At 49.0% G+C, this 26737-nt stretch overlaps 1 protein-coding gene across 3 annotated transcripts in view; it reads left to right on the forward strand.

Moving 5' to 3' along the window:
* Window positions 1-1134: 1134 nt before the first annotated feature.
* tgs1 (trimethylguanosine synthase 1) overlaps window positions 1135-26737 on the forward strand; it is a 30455-nt gene continuing 4852 nt past the window's right edge. Inside the window, exons 1-12 of one of the 3 annotated variants that reach the window (XM_038301626.1) lie at window positions 1135-1343; window positions 10476-10543; window positions 10640-10746; window positions 10828-10936; window positions 11018-11074; window positions 14910-15371; window positions 15481-15610; window positions 15724-15846; window positions 17549-17681; window positions 19872-20127; window positions 21940-22098; window positions 22780-22926. In XM_038301626.1, the coding sequence (XP_038157554.1) occupies window positions 1225-1343; window positions 10476-10543; window positions 10640-10746; window positions 10828-10936; window positions 11018-11074; window positions 14910-15371; window positions 15481-15610; window positions 15724-15846; window positions 17549-17681; window positions 19872-20127; window positions 21940-22098; window positions 22780-22926 (1870 nt within the window). In that variant the 5' untranslated portion in view covers window positions 1135-1224. Of the gene's footprint in view, window positions 1344-10475; window positions 10544-10639; window positions 10747-10827; window positions 10937-11014; window positions 11075-14909; window positions 15372-15480; window positions 15611-15723; window positions 15847-17548; window positions 17682-19871; window positions 20128-21939; window positions 22099-22779; window positions 22927-26737 lie in introns of all 3 variants that reach the window. The other 2 variants (XM_038301618.1, XM_038301633.1) reach the window with 2 other exon arrangements.

The following is a 26737-nucleotide window of genomic DNA, read 5'->3' on the forward strand; positions in this document are numbered from 1 at the left end:
TGAATAAACCACAGATATACGCTAAATAGAATAGAAACTCCCTTTATTGTCCCACAGTGGGTAAATTATGCTGTTAAAGCAGCGAAAGATTACAGCAAAAGTGGTCACACACACGTGGAGCTTAAAAAGTATAATAAAATCATAGAATAGAGACAGAGTAAAAAAAATATCCAATCCAGTTTTATTTAAGCACCTAAAGACAACCACAGCTGACCAAAGAGCTGTAAGGAAAAACAAATAAATAAATAAATAACAGTACAATTAAAAAACATCCATCTATCCACCCTCCCCCCGGTGGGACGTGCCTGGATCACCTCACCAGGGAGACGTCCAGGAGGCATCCTAACCAGATGGCCGAGCCTCCTCAGCTGGCTCCTCTCTATGTGGAGGAGCAGCGGCTCTAATCTGAGTCCTCCCAGGATGAAATAAAAAACGAAACAGCATAAACATGGGTAAAAATAACATTAACATGAAATACGAAATATTAATAAATAAATATAAAAAATAAACAAATAAAATATTGTAATGTACAATGTTTTTACAAATATAAATACTGTGCATCAGATTTTATATATATATATATATATATATATATATATATATATATATATATATATATATATATATATTAATAATATGGAGAAAGATGTATATATAGATATGTGTATATATATAGTGAGTGATATGTGGTGTGTGTATATATATATATATATGCCCTGCGCTGGACTGGCGACCTGTCCAGGGTGGACCCCGCCTCTCGCCCATTGACTGCTGGCACCTGAACCCCTCGCGACCCCACTCTGTGCATACATGTATAAATATGTTTTTGTATATAGTAGTAAAAAATATAAAAATGTATGAGTGGCTGCTTTGCCACATGCATCCATCCTATCAGAATATTCTATTATTCTTAAACCCACTAAGAATATTTAAATAAACTGAACAATTTGTCTGTTTTCAGTAAAAAAAAAAAGAAAAAAATGAAAATTTGTTAAATATACAGAAAACTGATTCTGTTCCGTTCAACACATTACACTGAACGGAGCAGACGACCTCCCCAAGATGGCGTCCCGGTCGATGCGGGGTCTACTCTTCTGTCAATGGTCCAGCCTGCCTGACACACAGAAGAAGAAGAAGAATCAATGCGTAAAGGAAAGAAGAAGAAAAGCCGGCAACACGTAAAGTGAGCGTTTCTGTCGCGGATCCGGTTCCGTTTGGGTCGAGATGATGCTGGACAGAACCAGAACCAGGAGCCGCAGGGCTGTGGTGGCGGAGCTCCTCCTGAGCTACAACCCGGAGGAGGAGGAGGCTGTGCGGTGCCGGTGCTCCAGAGTCTTCGCAGAGTAAGGGTTTGGTTTTAAACATGGCTGCTTCTCTTCCGGTGCTGCTAGCTGCTACCTGCTAAGGAGGTTTTAGCATAGATATCCATAATAAATAATTTATTATGGATATTATTTAATGGAAATTATTTATTATGGATATCTATGGGTTTTAGATCATCAGTTTGAAGCTAAGCTAATGGCCGCTCATCCTGGAGGGAACCCGGTACTCTATGTCCTCCTGCTCTGCTTCCATCAGCCAGTCTGCTCTGACCTGCAGGCAGAGGACAAGGAGTCTGGAGGACATCAGGCAGATCTGATCATTAAAGCTTCATATAAAAAAAATAAATATCAGAAGCTCAAAGCTTCCAACCTCCAAACATCTGCAGACCCTCAGCCTGGGTCAGCAGGACAGACAGAGGTACAGGCAGAGGGACAGACAGGGACAGCGTCCTCAGGGAGGGAGGACACGGAGCAGCATGACTGGAGAAAGTTTAGTGGAAGGAAGAAGTGTGAGAGGGAGGGGCTGACAGGATGGAGTCAGATCATCCTGATTGGCTGCAGATGTTCCACTCATCGGGTGGAACCAGACGGACCCAGACTGGACTGAGGAGAACAGAACCGGACTGGTCCCAGAGTGGGTGGGTCCTCTGCTGGTTCTGGTTCTACCAGCTAATATCAGACCACTTCATGCTTCCCTCTGCTGACCCGCTGCTTTGGTACCGACCCAGACTAGCAGAGGAACCGGTGCCGGTCCAGTGACCACGCTGGTTCTGTGTTTGACCCGTCTGCAAACTGGACTGAGCAGAACCCCATAGAGATTCTAGCCAGAACCACCTGAGCTAAACCACAGGCTGATCTCCTCCTGGAATCCATCCAGACCCGGAACCCACAGAACCAAACCCGTTCCCAGAACCCTGATGGGCTTCTGGGTTTCATCCTCAGAACCTTTGGTCCTTCTTTGGTTCTCCTCCTTCAGGAAAGTTCAGGTTTCCTCTAAAATGAGATTATTGATCTTTTATTACTGTTTATCTTTTCAACAGAAGATAAATAAAAGATCACAAATCCTCCCAGGAATATCAGGAATCCTTGATCAGTTTTCTAAGGACCAGGTATAGAGCTATAGCAGGTAGATGCTAGTGATGGTGAGATGACGCCTCATTGACGCCTGAAGCTTCAGGCGAACGTCTCCACCTACTGGTGGAGGGCAGAACTACAGGTAGTGATAGACTGGGATTTTTTGCAATTGTTTTTTTTTTCTTTTTCCCATTTAAGTTTCTTTGAAGTGTTAAAGATTGGTGTGTATAATAAAATCTTTTGTAAGTTTTCTATGTGTAAAATGTCTTATAAGAGAAAAAGCAGTTTCTCTGCTCTTTTAGTGAAATAAGCTCAAGCAGTGAAGGTATTTGTGCAAACTGGGCATCGATGAGCAAAATAAAAGGTTTTAGTCATTTTATTCAGAAATAATTGTTCTTCCAGAGTTTTGGGTTTTAATCTGGTTGGTTAAACAAAGCAATCTAATTTGGTAGCATTTTTATACAAGGTCAAACCAATACTAATTAATTAGTCACTTTAGCGAAGAGAAGTGGGTCTTGATGGGATCGCTTACAGCTTTGAAAGCAATAATACTTAAACCCATTACCTGCATGAGCAGCAGTTTGCTCAGATTCTGATAATTTCATTGTTTAATCCAACCAATGTAGTTTTAACTAACTAGATTGGTTGTTTTTACAGCCAATCTATTCTTAGAATCTATCCAAACTTTATCCAACTGACAGCAGCTCTCCTCCAAACTCCCACATCTGGACTGAACATCTGGCTGTTTAAATGCCTGTTGAAGTTCCAGGTGAGCTGCTCCACTTCCTGAAGCGGTCACATGCTGCGGCGGGTAGCCGGGCTTCAGACATCATCTATTTTGGCTCCTCCCCCAAATGAAGCAAGCCTCGATACGCGCCTCGCAGAAACTTCCCCTCCGTTACTCGACACGCCTGGAAGCCTAGATCTTCTCATGACATCACTAGTAGATGCTGTCTGCACCCAGATAGAGATTTGATTTCCAGACATGATTCCTAAACTTTCAGCCTGAACACCTGGAATAGTTCAGGAAGCTCTACAGTAGATGTGCTATCCTCTGGTCTCACTGATGGCCTAACTGTGTGCTCTAACTCTGTGTGCTATAACTCTATGTTCTAACTCTGTGTGCTCTGACTCTGTGTTCTAACTCTGTGTGCTCTAACTCTGTGTTCTAACTCTGTGTGCTCTAACTCTGTGTTCTAACTCTGTGTTCTAACTGTGTGTGCTCTAACTCTATGTTCTAACTCTATGTTGTAACTCTGTGTTCTAACTCTATTTTGTAACTCTGTTGTAACTCTGTGTGCTCTAACTCTGTGTTCTAACTCTGTGTGCTCTAACTCTGTGTTCTAACTCTATGTTGTAACTCTGTGTTCTAACTCTATTTTGTAACTCTGTTGTAACTCTGTGTGCTCTAACTCTGTGTTGTAACTCTGTGTTGTAACTCTGTGTGCTCTAACTCTATGTTGTAACTCCGTGCTGTAACTCTGTGTTCTAACTCTATTTTGTAACTCTGTTGTAACTCTGTGTGCTCTAACTCTGTGTTGTAACTCTGTGTTGTAACTCTGTGTGCTCTAACTCTATGTTGTAACTCCGTGCTGTAACTCTGTGTGCTCTAACTCTATGTTGTAACTCTGTGTGCTCTAACTCTGTGCTGTAACTCTGTGTGCTCTAACTCTGTGTTGTAACTCTGTGTGCTCTAACTCTGTGTTGTAACTCTGTGTGCTCTAACTCTGTGTTGTAACTCTGTGTGCTCTAACTCTGTGTTGTAACTCTGTGTTGTAACTCTGTGTTGTAACTCTGTGTGCTCTAACTCTGTGTTGTAACTCTGTGTGCTCTAACTCTGTGTTGTAACTCTGTGTGCTCTAACTCTGTGTTGTAACTCTGTGTTGTAACTCTGTGTTGTAACTCTGTGTGCTCTAACTCTGTGTTGTAACTCTGTGTGCTCTAACTCTGTGTTGTAACTCTGTGTGCTCTAACTCTGTGTTGTAACTCTGTGTGCTCTAACTGTGTTGTAACTCTGTGTGCTCTCACTCTATGTTGTAACTCTGTGTTCTAACTCTGTGTGCTCTAACTCTGTGTTGTAACTCTGTGTTGTAACTCTGTGTTGTAACTCTGTGTTGTAACTCTGTGTGCTCTAACTCTGTGTTGTAACTCTGTGTTGTAACTCTGTGTTGTAACTCTGTGTGCTCTAACTCTGTGTTGTAACTCTGTGTTGTAACTCTGTGTGCTCTAACTCTGTGTTGTAACTCTGTGTGCTCTAACTCTGTGTTGTAACTCTGTGTGCTCTAACTCTGTGTTGTAACTCTGTGTTGTAACTCTGTGTTGTAACTCTGTGTGCTCTAACTCTGTGTTGTAACTCTGTGTGCTCTAACTCTGTGTTGTAACTCTGTGTGCTCTAACTCTGTGTTGTAACTCTGTGTGCTCTAACTGTGTTGTAACTCTGTGTGCTCTCACTCTATGTTGTAACTCTGTGTTCTAACTCTGTGTGCTCTAACTCTGTGTTGTAACTCTGTGTTCTAACTCTGTGTGCTCTAACTCTGTGTTGTAACTCTGTGTGCTCTAACTCTGTGTGCTCTAACTCTATGTTGTAACTCTGTGTGCTCTAACTCTATGTTGTAACTCTGTGTTGTAACTCTGTTGGCTCTAACTCTATGTTGTAACTCTGTGTGCTCTAACTCTGTGTTGTAACTCTGTGTGCTCTAACTCTATGTTGTAACTATGTTGTAACTCTATGTTGTAACTATGTTGTAACTCTATGTTGTAACTCTGTGTGCTCTAACTCTATGTTTTAAACCTGTGTTGTAACTCTGTGTTGTAACTCTATGTTGTAACTCTGTGTTGTAACTCTATGTTGTAACTGTGTTCTAACTCTATGTTGTAACTCTGTGTGCTCTAACTCTGTTTTAAACCTGTGTTGTAACTCTATGTTGTAACTCTGTGTGCTCTAACTCTGTGTTGTAACTCTGTGTGCTCTAACTCTGTGTTGTAACTCTGTGTTGTAACTCTGTGTGCTCTCACTCTATGTTGTAACTCTGTGTTCTAACTCTGTGTGCTCTAACTCTGTGTTGTAACTCTGTGCTCTAACTCTGTGTTGTAACTCTGTGTTGTAACTCTGTGTGCTCTCACTCTATGTTGTAACTCTGTGTTCTAACTCTGTGTGCTCTAACTCTGTGTTGTAACTCTGTGCTCTAACTCTATGTTGTAACTCTGTGTGCTCTAACTCTATGTTGTAACTCTGTGTTGTAACTCTGTGTGCTCTAACTCTATGTTGTAACTCTGTGTGCTCTAACTCTGTGTTGTAACTCTGTGTGCTCTAACTCTATGTTGTAACTATGTTGTAACTCTATGTTGTAACTCTGTGTGCTCTAACTCTGTGTTGTAACTCTGTGCTCTAACTCTGTGTTGTAACTCTGTGTGCTCTAACTCTATGTTGTAACTCTGTGTGCTCTAACTCTATGTTGTAACTCTGTGTGCTCTAACTCTATGTTGTAACTCTGTGTGCTCTAACTCTGTGTTGTAACTCTGTGTTGTAACTCTGTGTTGTAACTCTGTGTTGTAACTCTGTGTGCTCTAACTCTATGTTGTAACTCTGTGTGCTCTAACTCTGTGTTGTAACTCTGTGTTGTAACTCTGTGTTGTAACTCTGTGTTGTAACTCTGTGTTGTAACTCTGTGTGCTCTAACTCTGTGTTGTAACTCTGTGTGCTCTAACTCTGTGTTGTAACTCTGTGTGCTCTAACTCTGTGTTGTAACTCTGTGTGCTCTAACTCTGTGTTGTAACTCTGTGTGCTCTAACTCTGTGTTGTAACTCTGTGTGCTCTAACTGTGTTGTAACTCTGTGTGCTCTCACTCTATGTTGTAACTCTGTGTTCTAACTCTGTGTGCTCTAACTCTGTGTTGTAACTCTGTGTTGTAACTCTGTGTGCTCTAACTCTGTGTGCTCTAACTCTGTGTTGTAACTCTGTGCTCTAACTCTGTGTTGTAACTCTGTGTGCTCTAACTCTGTGTGCTCTAACTCTATGTTGTAACTCTGTGTGCTCTAACTCTATGTTGTAACTCTGTGTGCTCTAACTCTGTGTTGTAACTCTGTGTGCTCTAACTCTATGTTGTAACTATGTTGTAACTCTATGTTGTAACTCTGTGTGCTCTAACTCTATGTTGTAACTCTGTGTGCTCTAACTCTGTGTTGTAACTCTGTGTGCTCTAACTCTGTGTTGTAACTCTGTGTGCTCTAACTGTGTTGTAACTCTGTGTGCTCTCACTCTATGTTGTAACTCTGTGTTCTAACTCTGTGTGCTCTAACTCTGTGTTGTAACTCTGTGTTGTAACTCTGTGTGCTCTAACTCTGTGTGCTCTAACTCTGTGTTGTAACTCTGTGCTCTAACTCTGTGTTGTAACTCTGTGTGCTCTAACTCTGTGTGCTCTAACTCTATGTTGTAACTCTGTGTGCTCTAACTCTATGTTGTAACTCTGTGTGCTCTAACTCTGTGTTGTAACTCTGTGTGCTCTAACTCTATGTTGTAACTATGTTGTAACTCTATGTTGTAACTATGTTGTAACTCTATGTTGTAACTCTGTGTGCTCTAACTCTATGTTTTAAACCTGTGTTGTAACTCTGTGTTGTAACTCTATGTTGTAACTCTGTGTTGTAACTCTATGTTGTAACTGTGTTCTAACTCTATGTTGTAACTCTGTGTGCTCTAACTCTGTTTTAAACCTGTGTTGTAACTCTATGTTGTAACTCTGTGTGCTCTAACTCTGTGTTGTAACTCTGTGTGCTCTAACTCTGTGTTGTAACTCTGTGTTGTAACTCTGTGTGCTCTCACTCTATGTTCTAACTCTGTGTGCTCTAACTCTGTGTTGTAACTCTGTGCTCTAACTCTGTGTTGTAACTCTGTGTTGTAACTCTGTGTGCTCTCACTCTATGTTGTAACTCTGTGTTCTAACTCTGTGTGCTCTAACTCTGTGTTGTAACTCTGTGCTCTAACTCTATGTTGTAACTCTGTGTGCTCTAACTCTATGTTGTAACTCTGTGTTGTAACTCTGTGTGCTCTAACTCTATGTTGTAACTCTGTGTGCTCTAACTCTGTGTTGTAACTCTGTGTGCTCTAACTCTATGTTGTAACTCTATGTTGTAACTCTGTGTGCTCTAACTCTGTGTTGTAACTCTGTGCTCTAACTCTGTGTTGTAACTCTGTGTGCTCTAACTCTATGTTGTAACTCTGTGTGCTCTAACTCTATGTTGTAACTCTGTGTGCTCTAACTCTATGTTGTAACTCTGTGTGCTCTAACTCTGTGTTGTAACTCTGTGTGCTCTAACTCTATGTTGTAACTATGTTGTAACTCTATGTTGTAACTCTGTGTGCTCTAACTCTATGTTGTAACTCTGTGTGCTCTAACTCTATGTTATAACTCTGTGTTGTAACTCTGTGTGCTCTAACTCTATGTTGTAACTCTGTGTGCTCTAAATCTGTGTTGTAACTCTGTGTGCTCTAACTCTATGTTGTAACTATGTTGTAACTCTATATTGTAACTCTGTGTGCTCTAACTCTATGTTGTAACTCTGTGTGCTCTAACTCTGTGTTGTAACTCTGTGTGCTCTAACTCTATGTTGTAACTCTGTGTTGTAACTCTGTGTGCTCTAACTCTATGTTGTAACTCTGTGTGCTCTAACTCTGTGTTGTAACTCTGTGTGCTCTAACTCTATGTTGTAACTCTGTGTTGTAACTCTGTGTGCTCTAACTCTATGTTGTAACTATGTTGTAACTCTATGTTGTAACTCTGTGTGCTCTAACTCTGTTTTAAACCTGTGTTGTAACTCTATGTTGTAACTATGTTGTAACTCTGTGTTGTAACTCTGTGTGCTCTAACTCTGTGTTGTAACTCTGTGCTCTAACTCTATGTTGTAACTCTGTGTTCTAACTCTGTGTGCTCTAACTCTGTGTTGTAACTCTATGCTCTAACTCTGTGTTGTAACTGTGTGCTCTAACTCTGTGTTGTAACTCTGTGCTCTAACTCTGTGTTGTAACTCTGTGTGCTCTAACTCTATGTTGTAACTCTGTGCTCTAACTCTGTGTTGTAACTCTATGCTCTAACTCTGTGTTGTAACTCTATGCTCTAACTCTGTGTTGTAACTCTGTCTGCTCTAACTCTGTGTTGTAACTCTGTGCTCTAACTCTGTGTTGTAACTCTGTGCTCTAACTCTATGTTGTAACTCTGTGTGCTCTAACTCTATGTTGTAACTCTGTGTGCTCTAACTCTATGTTGTAACTCTGTGTTGTAACTCTGTGTGCTCTAACTCTATGTTGTAACTCTGTGTGCTCTAACTCTGTGTTGTAACTCTGTGTGCTCTAACTCTATGTTGTAACTCTGTGTGCTCTAACTCTGTTTTAAACCTGTGTTGTAACTCTATGTTGTAACTATGTTGTAACTCTGTGTTGTAACTCTGTGTGCTCTAACTCTGTGTTGTAACTCTGTGTGCTCTAACTCTATGTTGTAACTCTGTGCTCTAACTCTGGTTTGTAACTCTGTGTGCTCTAACTCTGTGTTGTAACTATGTTGTAACTCTGTGTTGTAACTCTGTGTGCTCTAACTCTATGTTGTAACTATGTTGTAACTCTGTGTTGTAACTCTGTGTGCTCTAACTCTGTGTTGTAACTCTGTGTGCTCTAACTCTATGTTGTAACTATGTTGTAACTCTATTTTGTAACTCTGTGTGCTCTAACTCTGTGTTGTAACTCTGTGTGCTCTAACTCTATGTTGTAACTGTGTTGTAACTCTGTGTGCTCTAACTCTATGTTGTAACTATGTTGTAACTCTATGTTGTAACTATGTTGTAACTCTGTGTTGTAACTCTGTGTGCTCTAACTCTATGTTGTAACTATGTTGTAACTCTATGTTGTAACTCTGTGTGCTCTAACTCTGTGTTGTAACTCTGTGTGCTCTAACTCTATGTTGTAACTATGTTGTAACTCTGTGTGCTCTAACTCTGTGTTGTAACTCTGTGCTCTAACTCTATGTTGTAACTCTGTGTTCTAACTCTGTGTGCTCTAACTCTGTGTTGTAACTCTATGCTCCAACTCTGTGTTGTAACTCTGTGTGCTCTAACTCTGTGTTGTAACTCTGTGCTCTAACTCTGTGTTGTAACTCTGTGTGCTCTAACTCTATGTTGTAACTCTGTGTGCTCTAACTCTATGTTGTAACTCTGTGTTGTAACTCTGTGTGCTCTAACTCTATGTTGTAACTCTGTGTGCTCTAACTCTGTGTTGTAACTCTGTGTGCTCTAACTCTGTTTTAAACCTGTGTTGTAACTCTATGTGCTCTAACTCTGTGTTGTAACTCTGTGTGCTCTAACTCTATGTTGTAACTCTGTGCTCTAACTCTGGTTTGTACCTCTGTGTGCTCTAACTCTGTGTTGTAACTATGTTGTAACTCTGTGTTGTAACTCTGTGTGCTCTAACTCTATGTTGTAACTATGTTGTAACTCTGTGTTGTAACTCTGTGTGCTCTAACTCTGTGTTGTAACTCTGTGTGCTCTAACTCTATGTTGTAACTATGTTGTAACTCTATGTTGTAACTCTGTGTGCTCTAACTCTGTGTTGTAACTCTGTGTGCTCTAACTCTATGTTGTAACTGTGTTGTAACTCTGTGTGCTCTAACTCTATGTTGTAACTATGTTGTAACTCTATGTTGTAACTATGTTGTAACTCTGTGTTGTAACTCTGTGTGCTCTAATTCTATGTTGTAACTATGTTGTAACTCTATGTTGTAACTCTGTGTGCTCTAACTCTGTGTTGTAACTCTGTGTGCTCTAACTCTATGTTGTAACTATGTTGTAACTCTGTGTGCTCTAACCCTGTGTTGTAACTCTGTGTGCTCTAACTCTATGTTGTAACTCTGTGTGTTCTAACTCTATGTTGTAACTCTGTGTGCTCTAACTCTGTGTTGTAACTCTGTGTGCTCTAACTCTATGTTGTAACTATGTTGTAACTCTGTGTGCTCTAACTCTGTGTTGTAACTCTGTGTGCTCTAACTCTATGTTGTAACTATGTTGTAACTCTGTGTGCTCTAACTCTGTGAACAGGGACAGGGAGCTGTACCGCTCTGATAACCGCCTGCTGTCCTCTGGAGGAGTAGATGCGTATCTCCAAGGTACCGTCGGTTCTCCTGGCCTCCTTCAGCGTGTTGAACTGAGGAGGAGGAGGCCCAGTGACTGATCACAGAAACATGTTTTTGCTGAATTGGCAGAATCTGTAAATGAGGAAGAGGAAGATGAGCTGGATGAAGAGTCCCAGCTGATGGCTGAGATGGGTCTACCTGTAGCGTTCTGCAGCTCCTCGGAGCAGAGTGTCCTGGTAGGTCCGCCTGGCTGCCTTATATCTAGTTTCTAATCCATCATGGACGCTCAAAGCTCCTCCTTTCTCCTTTCATGACAGAGAAGAAGAAGAATAAGACGAGGAGGAGGTGGAGGAGGTGGAGGACCACCCAGGACAATCAGCACAGGCCAGGAAGAACCATCAGACCTGGAGCAGGTCCCTCACACAGGTACCATCCCCCTCATGATGTGATGAAGGAGCTGAATGTGTCAGTCCGGTTTACCTGCTGCTTCTGTCTCTGTGACAGCAGGTGGTGCTGAAGTGGAGCAGCAGGAGATCCGAGGCAGCAGCTGGGAGACCTACTGGGGTAAGGAGCAGGTCCACCGGTACCAGATGATTCTGCCAGCGGTCCAAACGACCCGCCGGGTATGCTGCTGGTTCCGTTCACAGGATGAAATCATTAACAAAGCCAAGCCAGCAGCTCCACCTGGACTCAGTTCCTGGACGCTCTGATGGTCACCATGGAGCAGAACAACCAATCAGAGGAGCTGCTGATCATCTGCTGCCCTGTCCTCCGCTTGGGTTTATTCTTTCTGCTCCCACACAGGTCTGAGATGGACTGAAGAGGACAGACAGGCAGCAGGAACCAAAAACAAAATACTAATAAAAACCAGGAAGTCCACCATCAGTGGAGGAAGTTAAAACTAAACATCTGAATCCAATGAACTAGTGATGAACAAGCTTTGCTTCAAATAAGCCTCCATGGTCAGGGTGCCCCTCGTTCAGGGTGCTCCATGGTCAGGGTGCTCCATGGTCAGGGTGCTCCATGGTCAGGGTGCCCCTCGTTCAGGGTGCTCCATGGTCAGGGTGCTCCATGGTCAGGGTGCTCCATGGTCAGGGTGCCCCTCGTTCAGGGTGCTCCATGGTCAGGGTGCTCCATGGTCAGGGTGCTCCATGGTCAGGGTGCTCCATGGTCAGGGTGCTACATGGTCAGGGTGCTACATGGTCAGGGTGCTCCATGGTCAGGGTGCTTCTCGGTCAGGGCGCTCCATGGTCAGGGTGCTCCTCGGTCAGGGTGCTCCTCGGTCAGGGTGCCCCTCGGTCAGGATGCTCCTCGGTCAGGGTGCTACATGGTCAGGGTGCTCCTCGGTCAGGGTGCTCCTCAGTCAGGATGCTCCTCGGTCAGGGTGCTCCATGGTCAGGGTGCTCCATGGTCAGGGTGCTTCTCGGTCAGGGCGCTCCATGGTCAGGGTGCTCCTCGGTCAGGGTGCTCCTCGGTCAGGGTGCCCCTCGGTCAGGATGCTCCTCGGTCAGGGTGCTACATGGTCAGGGTGCTCCTCGGTCAGGGTGCTCCTCGGTCAGGGTGCTCCATGGTCAGGGTGCTTCTCGGTCAGGGTGCTTCTCGGTCAGGGTGCCCCTCGGTCAGGGTGCTTCTCGGTCAGGGTGCCCCTCGGTCAGGGTGCTTCTCGACCATGGAGCACCCTGACCGAGGAGCACCCTGACCATGAAGCACCCTGACCATGAAGCACCCTGACCATGGAGCACCCTGACCAAGGGGCACCCTGACCATGGAGCACTGTGATCGAGGGGCACCCTGACCATGGAGCACCCTGACCATGGAGCACCCTGACCATGAAGCACCCTGACCATGAAGCACCCTGACCATGAAGCACCCTGACCATGAAGCACCCTGACCATGGAGCACTGTGATCGAGGGGCACCCTGACCATGGAGCACCCTGATCATGTAGCACCCTGACCGAGGAGCATCCTGACCGAGGGGTGCCCCCTGGTCAGGGTGCTTCTCGGTCAGGGTGCTTCTCGGTCAGGGTGCTTCTCGGTCAGGGTGCTCCTCGGTCAGGGTGCTCCATGGTCAGGGTGCTCCATGGTCAGGGTGCTCCATGGTCAGGGTGCCCCTCGATCACAGTGCTCCATGGTCAGGGTGCTTCATGGTCAGGGTGCTTCATGGTCAGGGTGCTTCATGGTCAGGGTGCTCCATGGTCAGGGTGCTCCATGGTCAGGGTGCCCCTCGGTCAGTGTGCTCCATGGTCAGGGTGCTTCATGGTCAGGGTGCTCCATGGTCAGGGTGCTTCATGGTCAGGGTGCTTCATGGTCAGGGTGCTTCATGGTCAGGGTGCTCCTCGGTCAGGGTGCTCCATGGTCAGGGTGCTCCATGGTCAGGGTGCTCCTCGGTCAGGGTGCCCCTCGGTCAGGGTGCTCCTCGGTCAGGGTGCTCCATGGTCAGGGTGCCCCTTGGTCAGGGTGCTCCATGGTCAGGGTGCCCCTTGGTCAGGGTGCTCCATGGTCAGGGTGCTCCTTGGTCAGGGTGCTCCATGGTCAGGGTGCTCCTCGGTCACGGTGCTCCATGGTCAGGGTGCTCCTCTGTCAGGGTGCTCCTCGGTCAGGGTGCTCCTCATTTGCTTCTTGGTCAGGGTGCTCCTCTGTCAGGGTGCTCCTCATTTGCTCCTTGGTCAGGGTGCTCCATGGTCAGGGTGCTCCTCGGTCAGGGTGCTCCATGGTCAGGGTGCTCCTCGGTCAGGGTGCTCCTCATTTGCTTCTCGGTCAGGGTGCTCCTCGGTCAGGGTGCTCCTCGATCACGGTGTTCCTGGGTCAGGGTGCTTCATGGTCAGGGTGCTTCATGGTCAGGGTGCCCCTCGGTCAGGGTGCTCCATGGTCAGGGTGCCCCTCGATCACGGTGCTCCTGGGTCAGGGTGCTTCATGGTCAGGGTGCTCCTCGGTCAGGGTGCTCCATGGTCAGGGTGCTCCATGGTCAGGGTGCCCCTCGGTCAGGGTGCTCCTCGGTCAGGGTGCTCCTCATTTGCCCCTCTGTCAGGGTGCTCTTCGGTCAGGGTGCCCCTCGGTCAGGGTGCTCCTCATTTGCTCCTCAGTCAGGGTGCTCCATGGTCAGGGTGCTCCATGGTCAGGGTGCTCCTCATTTGCCCCTCTGTCAGGGTGCTCCATGGTCAGGGTGCTCTTCGGTCAGGGTGCCCCTCGGTCAGGGTGCTCCTCATTTGCCCCTCTGTCAGGGTGCTCTTCGGTCAGGGTGCCCCTCGGTCAGGTTGCTCCTCATTTGCTCCTCGGTTAGGGTGCTCCATGGTCAGGGTGCTCCATGGTCAGGGTGCTTCATGGTCAGGGTGCCCCTCGGTCAGGGTGCTCCTCATTTGCTCCTCGGTCAGGGTGCTCGATGGTCAGCGTGCTCCATGGTCAGGGTGCTCCATGGTCAGGGTGCCCCTCGGTCAGGATGCTCCTCGGTCAGGGTGCTTCTCGGTCAGGGTGCCCCCCGGTCAGGGTGCTCCTCGGTCAGGGTGCCTCTCGGTCAGGGTGCCCCTCGGTCAGGGTGCTCCATGGTCAGGGTGCTCCATGGTCAGGGTGCTCCATGGTCAGGGTGCTACATGGTCAGGGTGCTCCATGGTCAGGGTGCTACATGGTCAGGGTGCTACATGGTCAGGGTGCTCCTCGGTCAGGGTGCTCCTCGGTCAGGGTGCTCCTCGCTCAGGGTGCTCCTCGGTCAGGGTGCTACATGGTCAGGGTGCTCCTCGGTCAGGGTGCTCCTCGGTCAGGGTGCTCCATGGTCAGGGTGCCCCTCGGTCAGGGTGCTCCTCATTTACCCCTCTGTCAGGGTGCTCCTCATTGCTCCTCGGTCAGGGTGCTCCTCGGTTAGGGTACTCCACGGTCAGGGTGCTCCTCATTTGCTCCTCGGTCAGGGTGCTCCTCGGTTAGGGTGCTCCTCGGTCAGGGTGCTCCTCGGTCAGGGTGCTCCATGGTCAGGGTGCCCCTCGGTCAGGGTGCTCCTCATTTACCCCTCTGTCAGGGTGCTCCTCATTTGCTCCTCGGTCAGGGTGCTCCACGGTCAGGGTGCTCCTCATTTGCTCCTCGGTCAGGGTGCTCCTCGGTCAGGGTGCTCCTCGGTCAGGGTGCTCCTCGGTTAGGGTGCTCCTCGGTCAGGGTGCTCCTCGGTCAGGGTGCTCCATGGCTAAATCACTGAGATTATCCCACATTAGAACCTCCTTGTGCTCCATTCTGGTTTGCTATCTCTACTTCCTGTTTATAAGCAGATGACATCACCACCCTTCGCTTCAACTCCCTGCTAAGGATGGAAACTTGTCTGATTCACTTTTATTTCAACATTTTAAAGCGTTTTCCTCATGAGGTTTGGGTGGATGGTTGGCTGAAGGCTGTTTGTCTGTTCTGTCGTCCATAAAGCTGAGAATGGAGCAGAGCTGCTGTGGAGCTTCTGGCTGGAGAAGCATCCAGACTCCATCCTGGCATCTGTGTCTGACCCCTGGAACCATCCAGGTCAGAAGGCCCTCTGGGAACAACACGCTACAGAGACCTACTACTCCTACTGGGAGAGCTTCTCCTATTGGAGCGCCCTGGGCTGGACTGCTGGTGAGGACGCTCACACTGACGCTCAGACGGCGCCTCAGACGGAGCCTCAGACCGGCCCTCAGACGGAGCCTCAGACGGAGCCTCAGTCCGGCCCTCAGTCCGGCCCTCAGACGGGCGGCAGAGTGGAGGTTCTGACTGATCTGTTCAGAGGACGCTGCTCCATTGAGGACAGCAGAAGCTGTGAGGCTGAGCTGGAGGAGGAGGAGCCTTCAGATGGAGGACCTGATCAGACGGAACCTCCTGGAACCTCTCAGGAGAACCCAGCCCAGCCACCAGGTAACTAGTCCACCAAAGGATTGGACCAGGCAGGGTGGCCCCTTGGCCCCCGTGGGTTACCAAACTACAGCTCAGCTAAACTCCATCCTTGCTTTGTTTTTTCCCATAGATCCAAAGCAGGTTGGAGCCCCGCCCCCTCACAGAGTCGGTGATTCCATCAGCAAGCTGTCCCAGAGAGGAGAGGATGAAGATGAGGAAGACGAGAACAACCCAAGGAGATTTCAGAGGATCAAATCCAGGTTAGCTGCCGTCAGCCTAGATAAACATGGAGAGCAGCCATGTTGGCGGTTGAACATCCACGGACTTCAGAGGCAGAGACGGTGAGCTGGGGGACCTTTCTGTTTCTCTGCAGTCATGAGATGGATGTGGAGGAGAGACCGGAGGGACCGGAGGGACGAGAGGGACCGGAGGGACCGGCACAGAGTCCTCAGCAGGTCTGGACTGAACTAGGACTGAAACACCAGCAGGAGCCTCAGTAAGTCTGTCTTCCTCCCAGAGCTCCAGGAAATGATGTCATGATGACAGGACATGCAAGGCCAGAAGTTTCCATACAGCCTCTAAAAAGACGTGACCTGAATGAGCTGATCCATCTTTAGGGTTATTTCCAGGTGTCCTTCCTGAGGGCCCGCCATGTTGGAGCCGCCAGCCGCTCCTCACCCTGTCTCTCAGACGGGCAGAGGGAGCCTCAACCACTGTCTGATCTTTCATGACGTTCCTGAGGAAAGATATACTTCAATCTTTCCTTTCACTGACAGAGGAATCAGGAGAAGCTCCTCAGGTCTGATCTCCTCAGGTCTGCTCTCCTCAGGTCTGATCTCCTCAGGTCTGATCTCCTCAGGTCTGCTCTCCTCAGGTCTGATCTCCTCAGGTCTGATCTCCTCAGGTCTGCTCTCCTCAGGTCTGATCTCCTCAGGTCTGATCTCCTCAGGTCTGCTCTCCTCAGGTCTGATCTCCTCAGGTCTGATCTCCTCAGGTCTGCTCTCCTCAGGTCTGATCTCCTCAGGTCTGATCTCCTCAGGTCTGCTCTCCTCAGGTCTGATCTCCTCAGGTCTGATCTCCTCAGGTCTGCTCTCCTCAGGTCTGCTCTCCTCAGGTCTGCTCTCCTCAGGTCTGCTCTCCTCAGGTCTGATCTCCTCAGGTCTGATCTCCTCAGGTCTGCTCTCCTCAGGTCTGCTCTCCTCAGGTCTGCTCTCCTCAGGTCTGCTCTCCTCAGGTCTGATCTCCTCAGGTCTGCTCTCCTCAGGTCTGATCTCCTCAGGTCTGATCTCCTCAGGTCTGCTCTCCTCAGGTCTGCTCTCCTCAGGCCTGATCTCCTCAGGTCTGCTCTCCTCAGGTCTGCTCTCCTCAGGTCTGATCTCCTCAGGTCTGCTCTCCTCAGGTCTGATCTCCTCAGGTCTGATCTCCTCAGGTCTGCTCTCCTCAGGTCTGATCTCCTCAGGTCTGATCTCCTCAGGTCTGATCTCCTCAGGTCTGATCTCCTCAGGTCTGCTCTCCTCAGGTCTGCTCTCCTCAGGTCTGATCTCCTCAGGTCTGATCTCCTCAGGTCTGCTCTGCTCAGGTCTGATCTCCTCAGGTCTGCTCTCCTCAGGTCTGATCTCCTCAGGTCTGATCTCCTCAGGTCTGCTCTCCTCAGGTCTGATCTCCTCAGGTCTGCTCTCCTCAGGTCTGATCTCCTCAGGTCTGATCTCCTCAGGTCTGCTCTCCTCAGGTCTGATCTCCTCAGGTCTGCTCTCCTCAGGTCTGATCTCCTCAGGTCTGCTCTGCTCAGGTCTGCTCTCCTCAGGTCTGCTCTCCTCAGGTCTGATCTCCTCAGGTCTGATTCTTCGTCTTTTCTGAAGCGTTTGGAAACTTCTGGCTCCAAATGTTTCCTCTGAGGTTCACAGGAAATGAATTTATTACGTTTTATGATGCAACAAATGATGGCGGCTCCTGATTCTCTTAGAAAGTCATGAATAGAGAGCTAACCCCGCCAGTGTTATATAGGTAACTATGGCAACGGAGAAGTCATCATTACAATAAATGAATAAAGAGGCTGAAAATAAAAATCTGTTTTAAATTAAATGGATTCAATTTTCTGCAGATTTCAGCTCAGTGATCGCCATGGTTACCAAATCATCCCATCGACTGTCAGAGTTAAGCTAACAATGAAAAACTCAGTGATAATAAATGTCTTTTAGGTTTGGCTCTGTAATTAGCTACAACAGCCCTAGGCGTCGGAAAACTACGGTGGCCAGGAGGGTCAATAAACACATCCGATTCTCTGAGACCGATGGAGGCGTGAGCAGTCAGGGCAGCCTCCTCCTCCACAAGGTACGCAGACTGACTGGTTCCACAGCAGAGGAGCAGCCTTGGTGGGCCTGCTGGTAGACCTGCTGGTAGACCTGCTGGTAGGCCTGCTGGTAGACCTGCTGGTAGACCTGCTGGTATACCTGCTGGTAGACCTGCTGGTAGGCCTGCTGGTAGACCTGCTGGTAGACCTGCTGGTATACCTGCTGGTAGACCTGCTGGTAGACCTGCTGGTATACCTGCTGGTAGACCTGCTGGTAGGCCTGCTGGTAGACCTGCTGGTAGACCTGCTGGTAGACCTGCTGGTGTACCTGCTGGTAGACCTGCTGGTAGACCTGCTGGTAGTTCTGCTGGTAGGCCTGCTGGTAGACCTGCTGGTAGACCTGCTGGTAGGCCTGCTGGTGTACCTGCTGGTAGGCCTGCTGGTATACCTGCTGGTAGACCTGCTGGTAGGCCTGCTGGTATACCTGCTGGTAGGCCTGCTGGTATACCTGCTGGTAGACCTGCTGGTAGACCTGCTGGTAGACCTGCTGGTAGACCTGCTGGTAGGCCTGCTGGTATACCTGCTGGTAGACCTGCTGGTAGACCTGCTGGTGTACCTGCTGGTAGGCCTGCTGGTATACCTGCTGGTAGGCCTGCTGGTAGGCCTGCTGGTGTACCTGCTGGTAGACCTGCTGGTATACCTGCTGGTAGACCTGCTGGTATACCTGCTGGTAGGCCTGCTGGTATACCTGCTGGTAGACCTGCTGGTAGGCCTGCTGGTATACCTGCTGGTAGACCTGCTGGTAGGCCTGCTGGTATACCTGCTGGTAGACCTGCTGGTAGACCTGCTGGTAGGCCTGCTGGTATACCTGCTGGTAGGCCTGCTGGTAGGCCTGCTGGTGTACCTGCTGGTAGACCTGCTGGTAGACCTGCTGGTAGACCTGCTGGTAGGCCTGCTGGTATACCTGCTGGTAGACCTGCTGGTAGACCTGCTGGTAGACCTGCTGGTAGACCTGCTGGTAGGCCTGCTGGTATACCTGCTGGTAGACCTGCTGGTAGACCTGCTGGTAGGCCTGCTGGTGTACCTGCTGGTAGGCCTGCTGGTATACCTGCTGGTAGGCCTGCTGGTAGGCCTGCTGGTGTACCTGCTGGTAGGCCTGCTGGTAGGCCTGCTGGTAGACCTGCTGGTAGACCTGCTGGTAGGCCTGCTGGTATACCTGCTGGTAGACCTGCTGGTAGACCTGCTGGTAGGCCTGCTGGTAGACCTGCTGGTAGACCTGCTGGTAGACCTGCTGGTATACCTGCTGGTATACCTGCTGGTAGGCCTGCTGGTGTACCTGCTGGTAGGCCTGCTGGTAGGCCTGCTGGTAGACCTGCTGGTATACCTGCTGGTAGACCTGCTGGTAGGCCTGCTGGTATACCTGCTGGTAGACCTGCTGGTAGGCCTGCTGGTAGGCCTGCTGGTAGACCTGCTGGTAGACCTGCTGGTAGACCTGCTGGTGTACCTGCTGGTAGGCCTGCTGGTAGACCTGCTGGTAGACCTGCTGGTATACCTGCTGGTAGGCCTGCTGGTATACCTGCTGGTAGACCTGCTGGTAGACCTGCTGGTAGGCCTGCTGGTGTACCTGCTGGTAGACCTGCTGGTAGGCCTGCTGGTGTACCTGCTGGTATACCTGCTGGTAGGCCTGCTGGTATACCTGCTGGTATACCTGCTGGTAGACCTGCTGGTAGACCTGCTGGTAGGCCTGCTGGTAGACCTGCTGGTAGGCCTGCTGGTGTACCTGCTGGTATGCTTGCTGGTATACCTGCTGGTAGGCCTGCTGGTATACCTACTGGTAGGCCTGCTGGTATACCTGCTGGTAGACCTGCTGGTAGGCCTGCTGGTAGACCTGCTGGTAGACCTTCTGGTAGACCTGCTGGTAGACCTGCTGGTAGGCCTGCTGGTATACCTGCTGGTAGACCTGCTGGTAGACCTGCTGGTAGGCTTGCTGGTAGACCTGCTGGTAGGCTTGCTGGTAGGCCTGCTGGTATACCTGCTGGTAGACCTGCTGGTAGGCCTGCTGGTAGACCTGCTGGTAGACCTTCTGGTAGACCTGCTGGTAGGCCTGCTGGTAGACCTGCTGGTGTACCTGCTGGTAGGCCTGCTGGTAGACCTGCTGGTAGACCTGCTGGTAGACCTGCTGGTAGACCTGCTGGTAGGCCTGCTGAATTCATGGATGCATTTCGTTTTAGGCTAAAGACTTTCTTCAAAACGTGGCGAGAGAAACACGGCGGGAAGGTCTGGAGGCGGAAATCAAGAGGATTAGAAGAGAAACCAACCCTTCCTGTGAGGAGGAGGAGCCTGTGGTGGAGGAGGAGGAGGAGCCTGTGGTGGAGGAGGAGGAGCCTGTGGTGGAGGAGGAGGAGCCCGTGGTGGAGGAGGAGGAGCCTGGAGGGTCGGCAGCATCTCCAGAGGAAGTGAACCTGTTTCCATCAAACACGCCTGAAGGTAAAGCTTTTATTCCAGTGTTGTTATTATTCTTCAGTTTATTTCTGTTCCTTTTCATGCAAATATTCCTAATTCTAATAATTAAAAAATGCTAAATAAACGCGGCGACCTGTTAGCTCTGCCGCTGAGCTAGCCGCATTCAGACGCAGAAGGAGCTAATGATGGACCACGGTGGAAGGAAATGATGTCACCGCTCCGCTGACCCTGACATGTGGCGCTGAATGGACGTTTGAACCTCTGGAGGAAGAAAGCATCGGCAGAAAGAGCAAACCTAGTGGTGGTTTTCAGCACTGCATCCAGGCTCACAGTCAGTCCTGCTGTCAGCCAAGCGGCCATCATTCCCAGCTCACCAGCAGGTTGGACATCCATCCGTCCACCGCTCCATCACTCCTGGGAGCTGCTCTGAGGACACCGACCGTCCTCAGCTACACGCTGGCAGGACCGCCGTCTCTGATCTCCCTGCATCCTTGGTGGGACACCGACCAGGACAACCATGGATGGAGACTCTGTTTCCCTCCATGATGTTCCCAGAGGAAGGACGGAAGGAAGGCAGAGGAAGGACGGCAGGACGAAGGAGGAAGGAAGGCAGAGGGAGGACGGCAGGGGAAGGACGGCAGGGGAAGGACGGCAGGACGAAGGAGGAAGGAAGGCAGAGGGAGGACGGCAGGGGAAGGACAGCAGGACAGCAGGGGAAGGACGGCAGGACGAAGGAGGAAGGAAGGCAGAGGGAGGACGGCAGGGGAAGGACGGCAGGACAGCAGGGGAAGGACGGCAGGACGAAGGAGGAAGGAAGGCAGAGGGAGGACGGCAGGGGAAGGACAGCAGGGGAAGGACGGCAGGGGAAGGACAGCAGGGGAAGGACGGCAGGACGAAGGAGGAAGGAAGGCAGAGGGAGGACGGCAGGGGAAGGACGGCAGGGGAAGGACGGCAGGACGAAGGAGGAAGGAAGGCAGAGGGAGGACGGCAGGGGAAGGACGGCAGGACAGCAGGGGAAGGACGGCAGGACGAAGGAGGAAGGAAGGCAGAGGGAGGACGGCAGGGGAAGGACAGCAGGGGAAGGACGGCAGGACGAAGGAGGAAGGAAGGCAGGGGAAGGACGGCAGGACGGCAGGGGAAGGACGGCAGGACGAAGGAGGAAGGAAGGCAGAGGGAGGACGGCAGGGGAAGGACAGCAGGGGAAGGACGGCAGGACGGCAGAGGAAGGACGGCAGGGGAAGGACGGCAGGACGGCAGGGGAAGGACGGCAGGGGAAGGACGGCAGGACGGCAGGGGAAGGACAGCAGAGGGAGGACAACTGGACTTCCTGTCAGCCTGTTGTCCAAAAAACAGCCACTACTGCACTTAGCAGCAGAGTTCAGCAGCTTCTTAGATTTCTGACTGATTACAGGCGGTAAATCTGCCTTCCTGCCCTCAGACGCGCTGGCTCCGCCTCCTCTTCACCCTCCTCCCATAATCTCCCAGTTCAGATTATATCTGCCTCCTCCGGATGTTTCCTGTATTTCACATTAAAATGGGAGGTTACTAAATTATCTGGATGAACGCTCGTTCCCTAGAAGGTCGATCATTTTAATAATCTCTGTCAGAAAAGTTTCAGTTATTTTATCTGAGTTTAAAAAGAAGAAACTGACTTTTAAAGGCTGTTTTCTAGAGACTTTGTTTCCTGACAGGAGTTTCTATTGATGCTGTTCATTAATAAAAAGCTAGAACTTCCTTAAATATTTAATGTCCTGGTTTGGTTGTTGAGTGACAGCAGTGAGCCGAATGCTCATATTTCTGGGTTCCAGCCTGACCATCGGTTGTGTCTCTATGCAGGGTCGGCGGTAAAACCTGCCAGGAAGGCCAGAAAGAAGCAGAGGAGGAGGAAGCAGAAGGTCCCGGCAGAGATGGCGGCCGATCCAGAACTGGCTAAATACTGGGCTCAGCGCTACAGACTGTTTTCCCGCTTTGATGAGGGCATCTGGCTGGACCGAGGTGGGTGAGCGCATCTAGGACAGCTGTGCTATGTGGTTGGATCGACTGCTGAAGCTAGAATGTAGAGCTGAAAGAGTTAGAATTCGTTCTAACTTTCTACTATCTAGCATATATATATATATATATGTGTGTGTGTGTGTGTGTGTGTATGTTTGCTAACTATGGGAGAATTCTCCTGCCATAATGCCAGAGCACATCATTTCAATCTGAGGAAAGAATTTCATCTTCTTGCTCTCCAAACTTATAACGCTCACTCTCAAAAACATGCGCTCCCTCTCAGATATTTTCTCCTCTCTCATGTTTCTCCTCTCTCATGATATTTTCTCATGTTTGGAGTGCGAGAAGATGAAATTCTTTCCTCAGATTGAAATGATGTGCTCTGGCATTATGGCAGGAGAATTCTCCCATTGCTAACAGTCAGAACAAAAATCCAAATGATGCATCGAAACATAAATCAGATCAATCAGTTAATCCCATAAAACCTGGGAAACATCTTCGTTTTCAGTCAGATTAATTCATCTGGAAATCAGTTAAAGCTTCAGCGCTTTCAGAGCGTCTACAGTCAGAAATTAGGTTTAGCATCCATTGTCTCTGACAGCAGCTTGGTCTGACCCAAGATGGCCGCTCTGTCGGCCGATGATGCTGGTCTGTGGGCTTCATGATGTCTCCTCTGTGCTGCAGAGGGCTGGTTCTCTGTGACGCCGGAGAAGATTGCTGAGCACATCGCCATCCGATTGGAGCAGAGCTTCCCCGACGCGCAGCTGGTTATAGACGCCTTCTGCGGCGTGGGAGGAAACGCCATCCAGTTCGCCCTGACTGGGAAGAGAGGTAAGCCTGCCTGCAGCGGGAGGAGCCTTCTCCTGCTGATGGACGATAATCCCATGTTCCTCCTGCTGATGGAGGATAATCCCATGTTCCTCCTGCTGATGGAGGATAATCCCATGTTTCTCCTGCTGATGGAGGATAATCCCATGTTTCTCCTGCTGATGGAGGATAATCCCATGTTCCTCCTGCTGATGGAGGATAATCCCATGTTCCTCCTGCTAATGGAGGATAATCCCATGTTCCTCCTGCTGATGGAGGATAATCCCATGTTCCTCCTGCTAATGGAGGATAATCCCATGTTTCTCCTGCTGATGGAGGATAATCCCATGTTCCTCCTGCTGATGGAGGATAATCCCATGTTCCTCCTGCTGATGGAGGATAATCCCATGTTTCTCCTGCTGATGGAGGATAATCCCATGTTTCTCCTGCTGATGGACGATAATCCCATGTTCCTCCTGCTGATGGAGGATAATCCCATGTTCCTCCTGCTGATGGAGGATAATCCCATGTTTCTCCTGCTGATGGAGGATAATCCCATGTTCCTCCTGCTAATGGAGGATAATCCCATGTTTCTCCTGCTGATGGACGATAATCCCATGTTCCTCCTGCTGATGGAGGATAATCCCATGTTCCTCCTGCTGATGGAGGATAATCCCATGTTCCTCCTGCTAATGGAGGATAATCCCATGTTCCTCCTAATGATGGAGGATAATCCCATGTTCCTCCTGCTAATGGAGGATAATCCCATGTTTCTCCTGCTGATGGAGGATAATCCCATGTTTCTCCTGCTGATGGACGATAATCCCATGTTTCTCCTGCTGATGGAGGATAATCCCATGTTCCTCCTGCTGATGGAGGATAATCCCATGTTCCTCCTGCTAATGGAGGGGATAATCCCATGTTTCTCCTGCTGATGGAGGATAATCCCATGTTTCTCCTGCTGATGGACGATAATCCCATGTTCCTCCTGCTGATGGAGGATAATCCCATGTTCCTCCTGCTGATGGAGGATAATCCCATGTTCCTCCTGCTAATGGAGGATAATCCCATGTTTCTCCTGCTGATGGACGATAATCCCATGTTCCTCCTGCTGATGGACGATAATCCCATGTTCCTCCTGCTGATGGAGGATAATCCCATGTTTCTCCTGCTGATGGAGGATAATCCCATGTTTCTCCTGCTGATGGAGGATAATCCCATGTTCCTCCTGCTGATGGAGGATAATCCCATGTTCCTCCTGCTAATGGAGGATAATCCCATGTTTCTCCTGCTGATGGACGATAATCCCATGTTCCTCCTGCTGATGGAGGATAATCCCATGTTCCTCCTGCTGATGGAGGATAATCCCATGTTTCTCCTGCTGATGGAGGATAATCCCATGTTCCTCCTAATGATGGAGGATAATCCCATGTTCCTCCTGCTAATGGAGGATAATCCCATGTTTCTCCTGCTGATGGAGGATAATCCCATGTTCCTCCTAATGATGGAGGATAATCCCATGTTCCTCCTGCTAATGGAGGATAATCCCATGTTTCTCCTGCTGATGGAGGATAATCCCATGTTTCTCCTGCTGATGGACGATAATCCCATGTTTCTCCTGCTGATGGAGGATAATCCCATGTTCCTCCTGCTGATGGAGGATAATCCCATGTTCCTCCTGCTAATGGAGGGGATAATCCCATGTTTCTCCTGCTGATGGAGGATAATCCCATGTTTCTCCTGCTGATGGACGATAATCCCATGTTCCTCCTGCTGATGGAGGATAATCCCATGTTCCTCCTGCTGATGGAGGATAATCCCATGTTTCTCCTGCTGATGGAGGATAATCCCATGTTCCTCCTAATGATGGAGGATAATCCCATGTTCCTCCTGCTAATGGAGGATAATCCCATGTTTCTCCTGCTGATGGAGGATAATCCCATGTTTCTCCTGCTGATGGACGATAATCCCATGTTCCTCCTGCTGATGGAGGATAATCCCATGTTCCTCCTGCTGATGGAGGATAATCCCATGTTTCTCCTGCTGATGGAGGATAATCCCATGTTTCTCCTGCTGATGGAGGATAATCCCATGTTCCTGCTAATGATGGAGGATAATCCCATGTTCCTCCTGCTAATGGAGGATAATCCCATGTTTCTCCTGCTGATGGAGGATAATCCCATGTTTCTCCTGCTGATGGAGGATAATCCCATGTTTCTCCTGCTAATGGAGGATAATCCCATGTTCCTCCTGCTAATGGAGGGGATAATCCCATGTTTCTCCTGCTGATGGAGGATAATCCCATGTTTCTCCTGCTGATGGAGGATAATCCCATGTTTCTCCTGCTGATGGAGGATAATCCCATGTTTCTCCTGCTAATGGAGGATAATCCCATGTTTCTCCTGCTGATGGAGGATAATCCCATGTTCCTCCTGCTAATGGAGGGGATAATCCCATGTTTCTCCTGCTAATGGAGGGGATAATCCCATGTTTCTCCTGCTGATGGAGGATAATCCCATGTTTCTCCTGCTGATGGGGGATAATCCCATGTTTCTCCTGCTGATGGAGGATAATCCCATGTTTCTCCTGCTGATGGGGGATAATCCCATGTTTCTCCTGCTGATGGACGATAATCCCATGTTCCTCCTGCTGATGGAGGATAATCCCATGTTCCTCCTGCTGATGGAGGATAATCCCATGTTTCTCCTGCTGATGGAGGATAATCCCATGTTTCTCCTGCTGATGGAGGATAATCCCATGTTCCTGCTAATGATGGAGGATAATCCCATGTTCCTCCTGCTAATGGAGGATAATCCCATGTTTCTCCTGCTGATGGAGGATAATCCCATGTTTCTCCTGCTGATGGAGGATAATCCCATGTTTCTCCTGCTAATGGAGGATAATCCCATGTTCCTCCTGCTAATGGAGGGGATAATCCCATGTTTCTCCTGCTGATGGAGGATAATCCCATGTTTCTCCTGCTGATGGAGGATAATCCCATGTTTCTCCTGCTGATGGAGGATAATCCCATGTTTCTCCTGCTAATGGAGGATAATCCCATGTTTCTCCTGCTGATGGAGGATAATCCCATGTTCCTCCTGCTAATAGAGGGGATAATCCCATGTTTCTCCTGCTAATGGAGGGGATAATCCCATGTTTCTCCTGCTGATGGAGGATAATCCCATGTTTCTCCTGCTGATGGGGGATAATCCCATGTTTCTCCTGCTGATGGATGATAATCCCATGTTTCTCCTGCTGATGGGGGATAATCCCATGTTTCTCCTGCTGATGGAGGATAATCCCATGTTTCTCCTGCTGATGGAGGATAATCCCATGTTTCTCCTGCTGATGGAGGATAATCCCATGTTTCTCCTGCTGATGGAGGATAATCCCATGTTTCTCCTGCTGATAGAGGATAATCCCATGTTCCTCCTGCTAATGGAGGATAATCCCATGTTTCTCCTGCTGATAGAGGATAATCCCATGTTCCTCCTGCTAATGGATGGGATAATCCCATGTTTCTCCTGCTGATGGAGGATAATCCCATGTTCCTCCTGCTGATGGAGGATAATCCCATGTTTCTCCTGCTGATGGGGGATAATCCCATGTTTCTCCTGCTGATGGGGGATAATCCCATGTTTCTCCTGCTGATGGAGGATAATCCCATGTTCCTCCTGCTGATGGAGGATAATCCCATGTTTCTCCTGCTGATGGGGGATAATCCCATGTTCCTCCTGCTGATGGAGGATAATCCCATGTTCCTCCTGCTGATGGAGGATAATCCCATGTTTCTCCTGCTGATGGGGGATAATCCCATGTTTCTCCTGCTGATGGA

Source organism: Cyprinodon tularosa, unplaced genomic scaffold, assembly GCF_016077235.1.
Source record: "Cyprinodon tularosa strain WSP-4 unplaced genomic scaffold, ASM1607723v1 ctg1126, whole genome shotgun sequence".
NCBI classification, from domain to species: domain Eukaryota; kingdom Metazoa; phylum Chordata; class Actinopteri; order Cyprinodontiformes; family Cyprinodontidae; genus Cyprinodon; species Cyprinodon tularosa.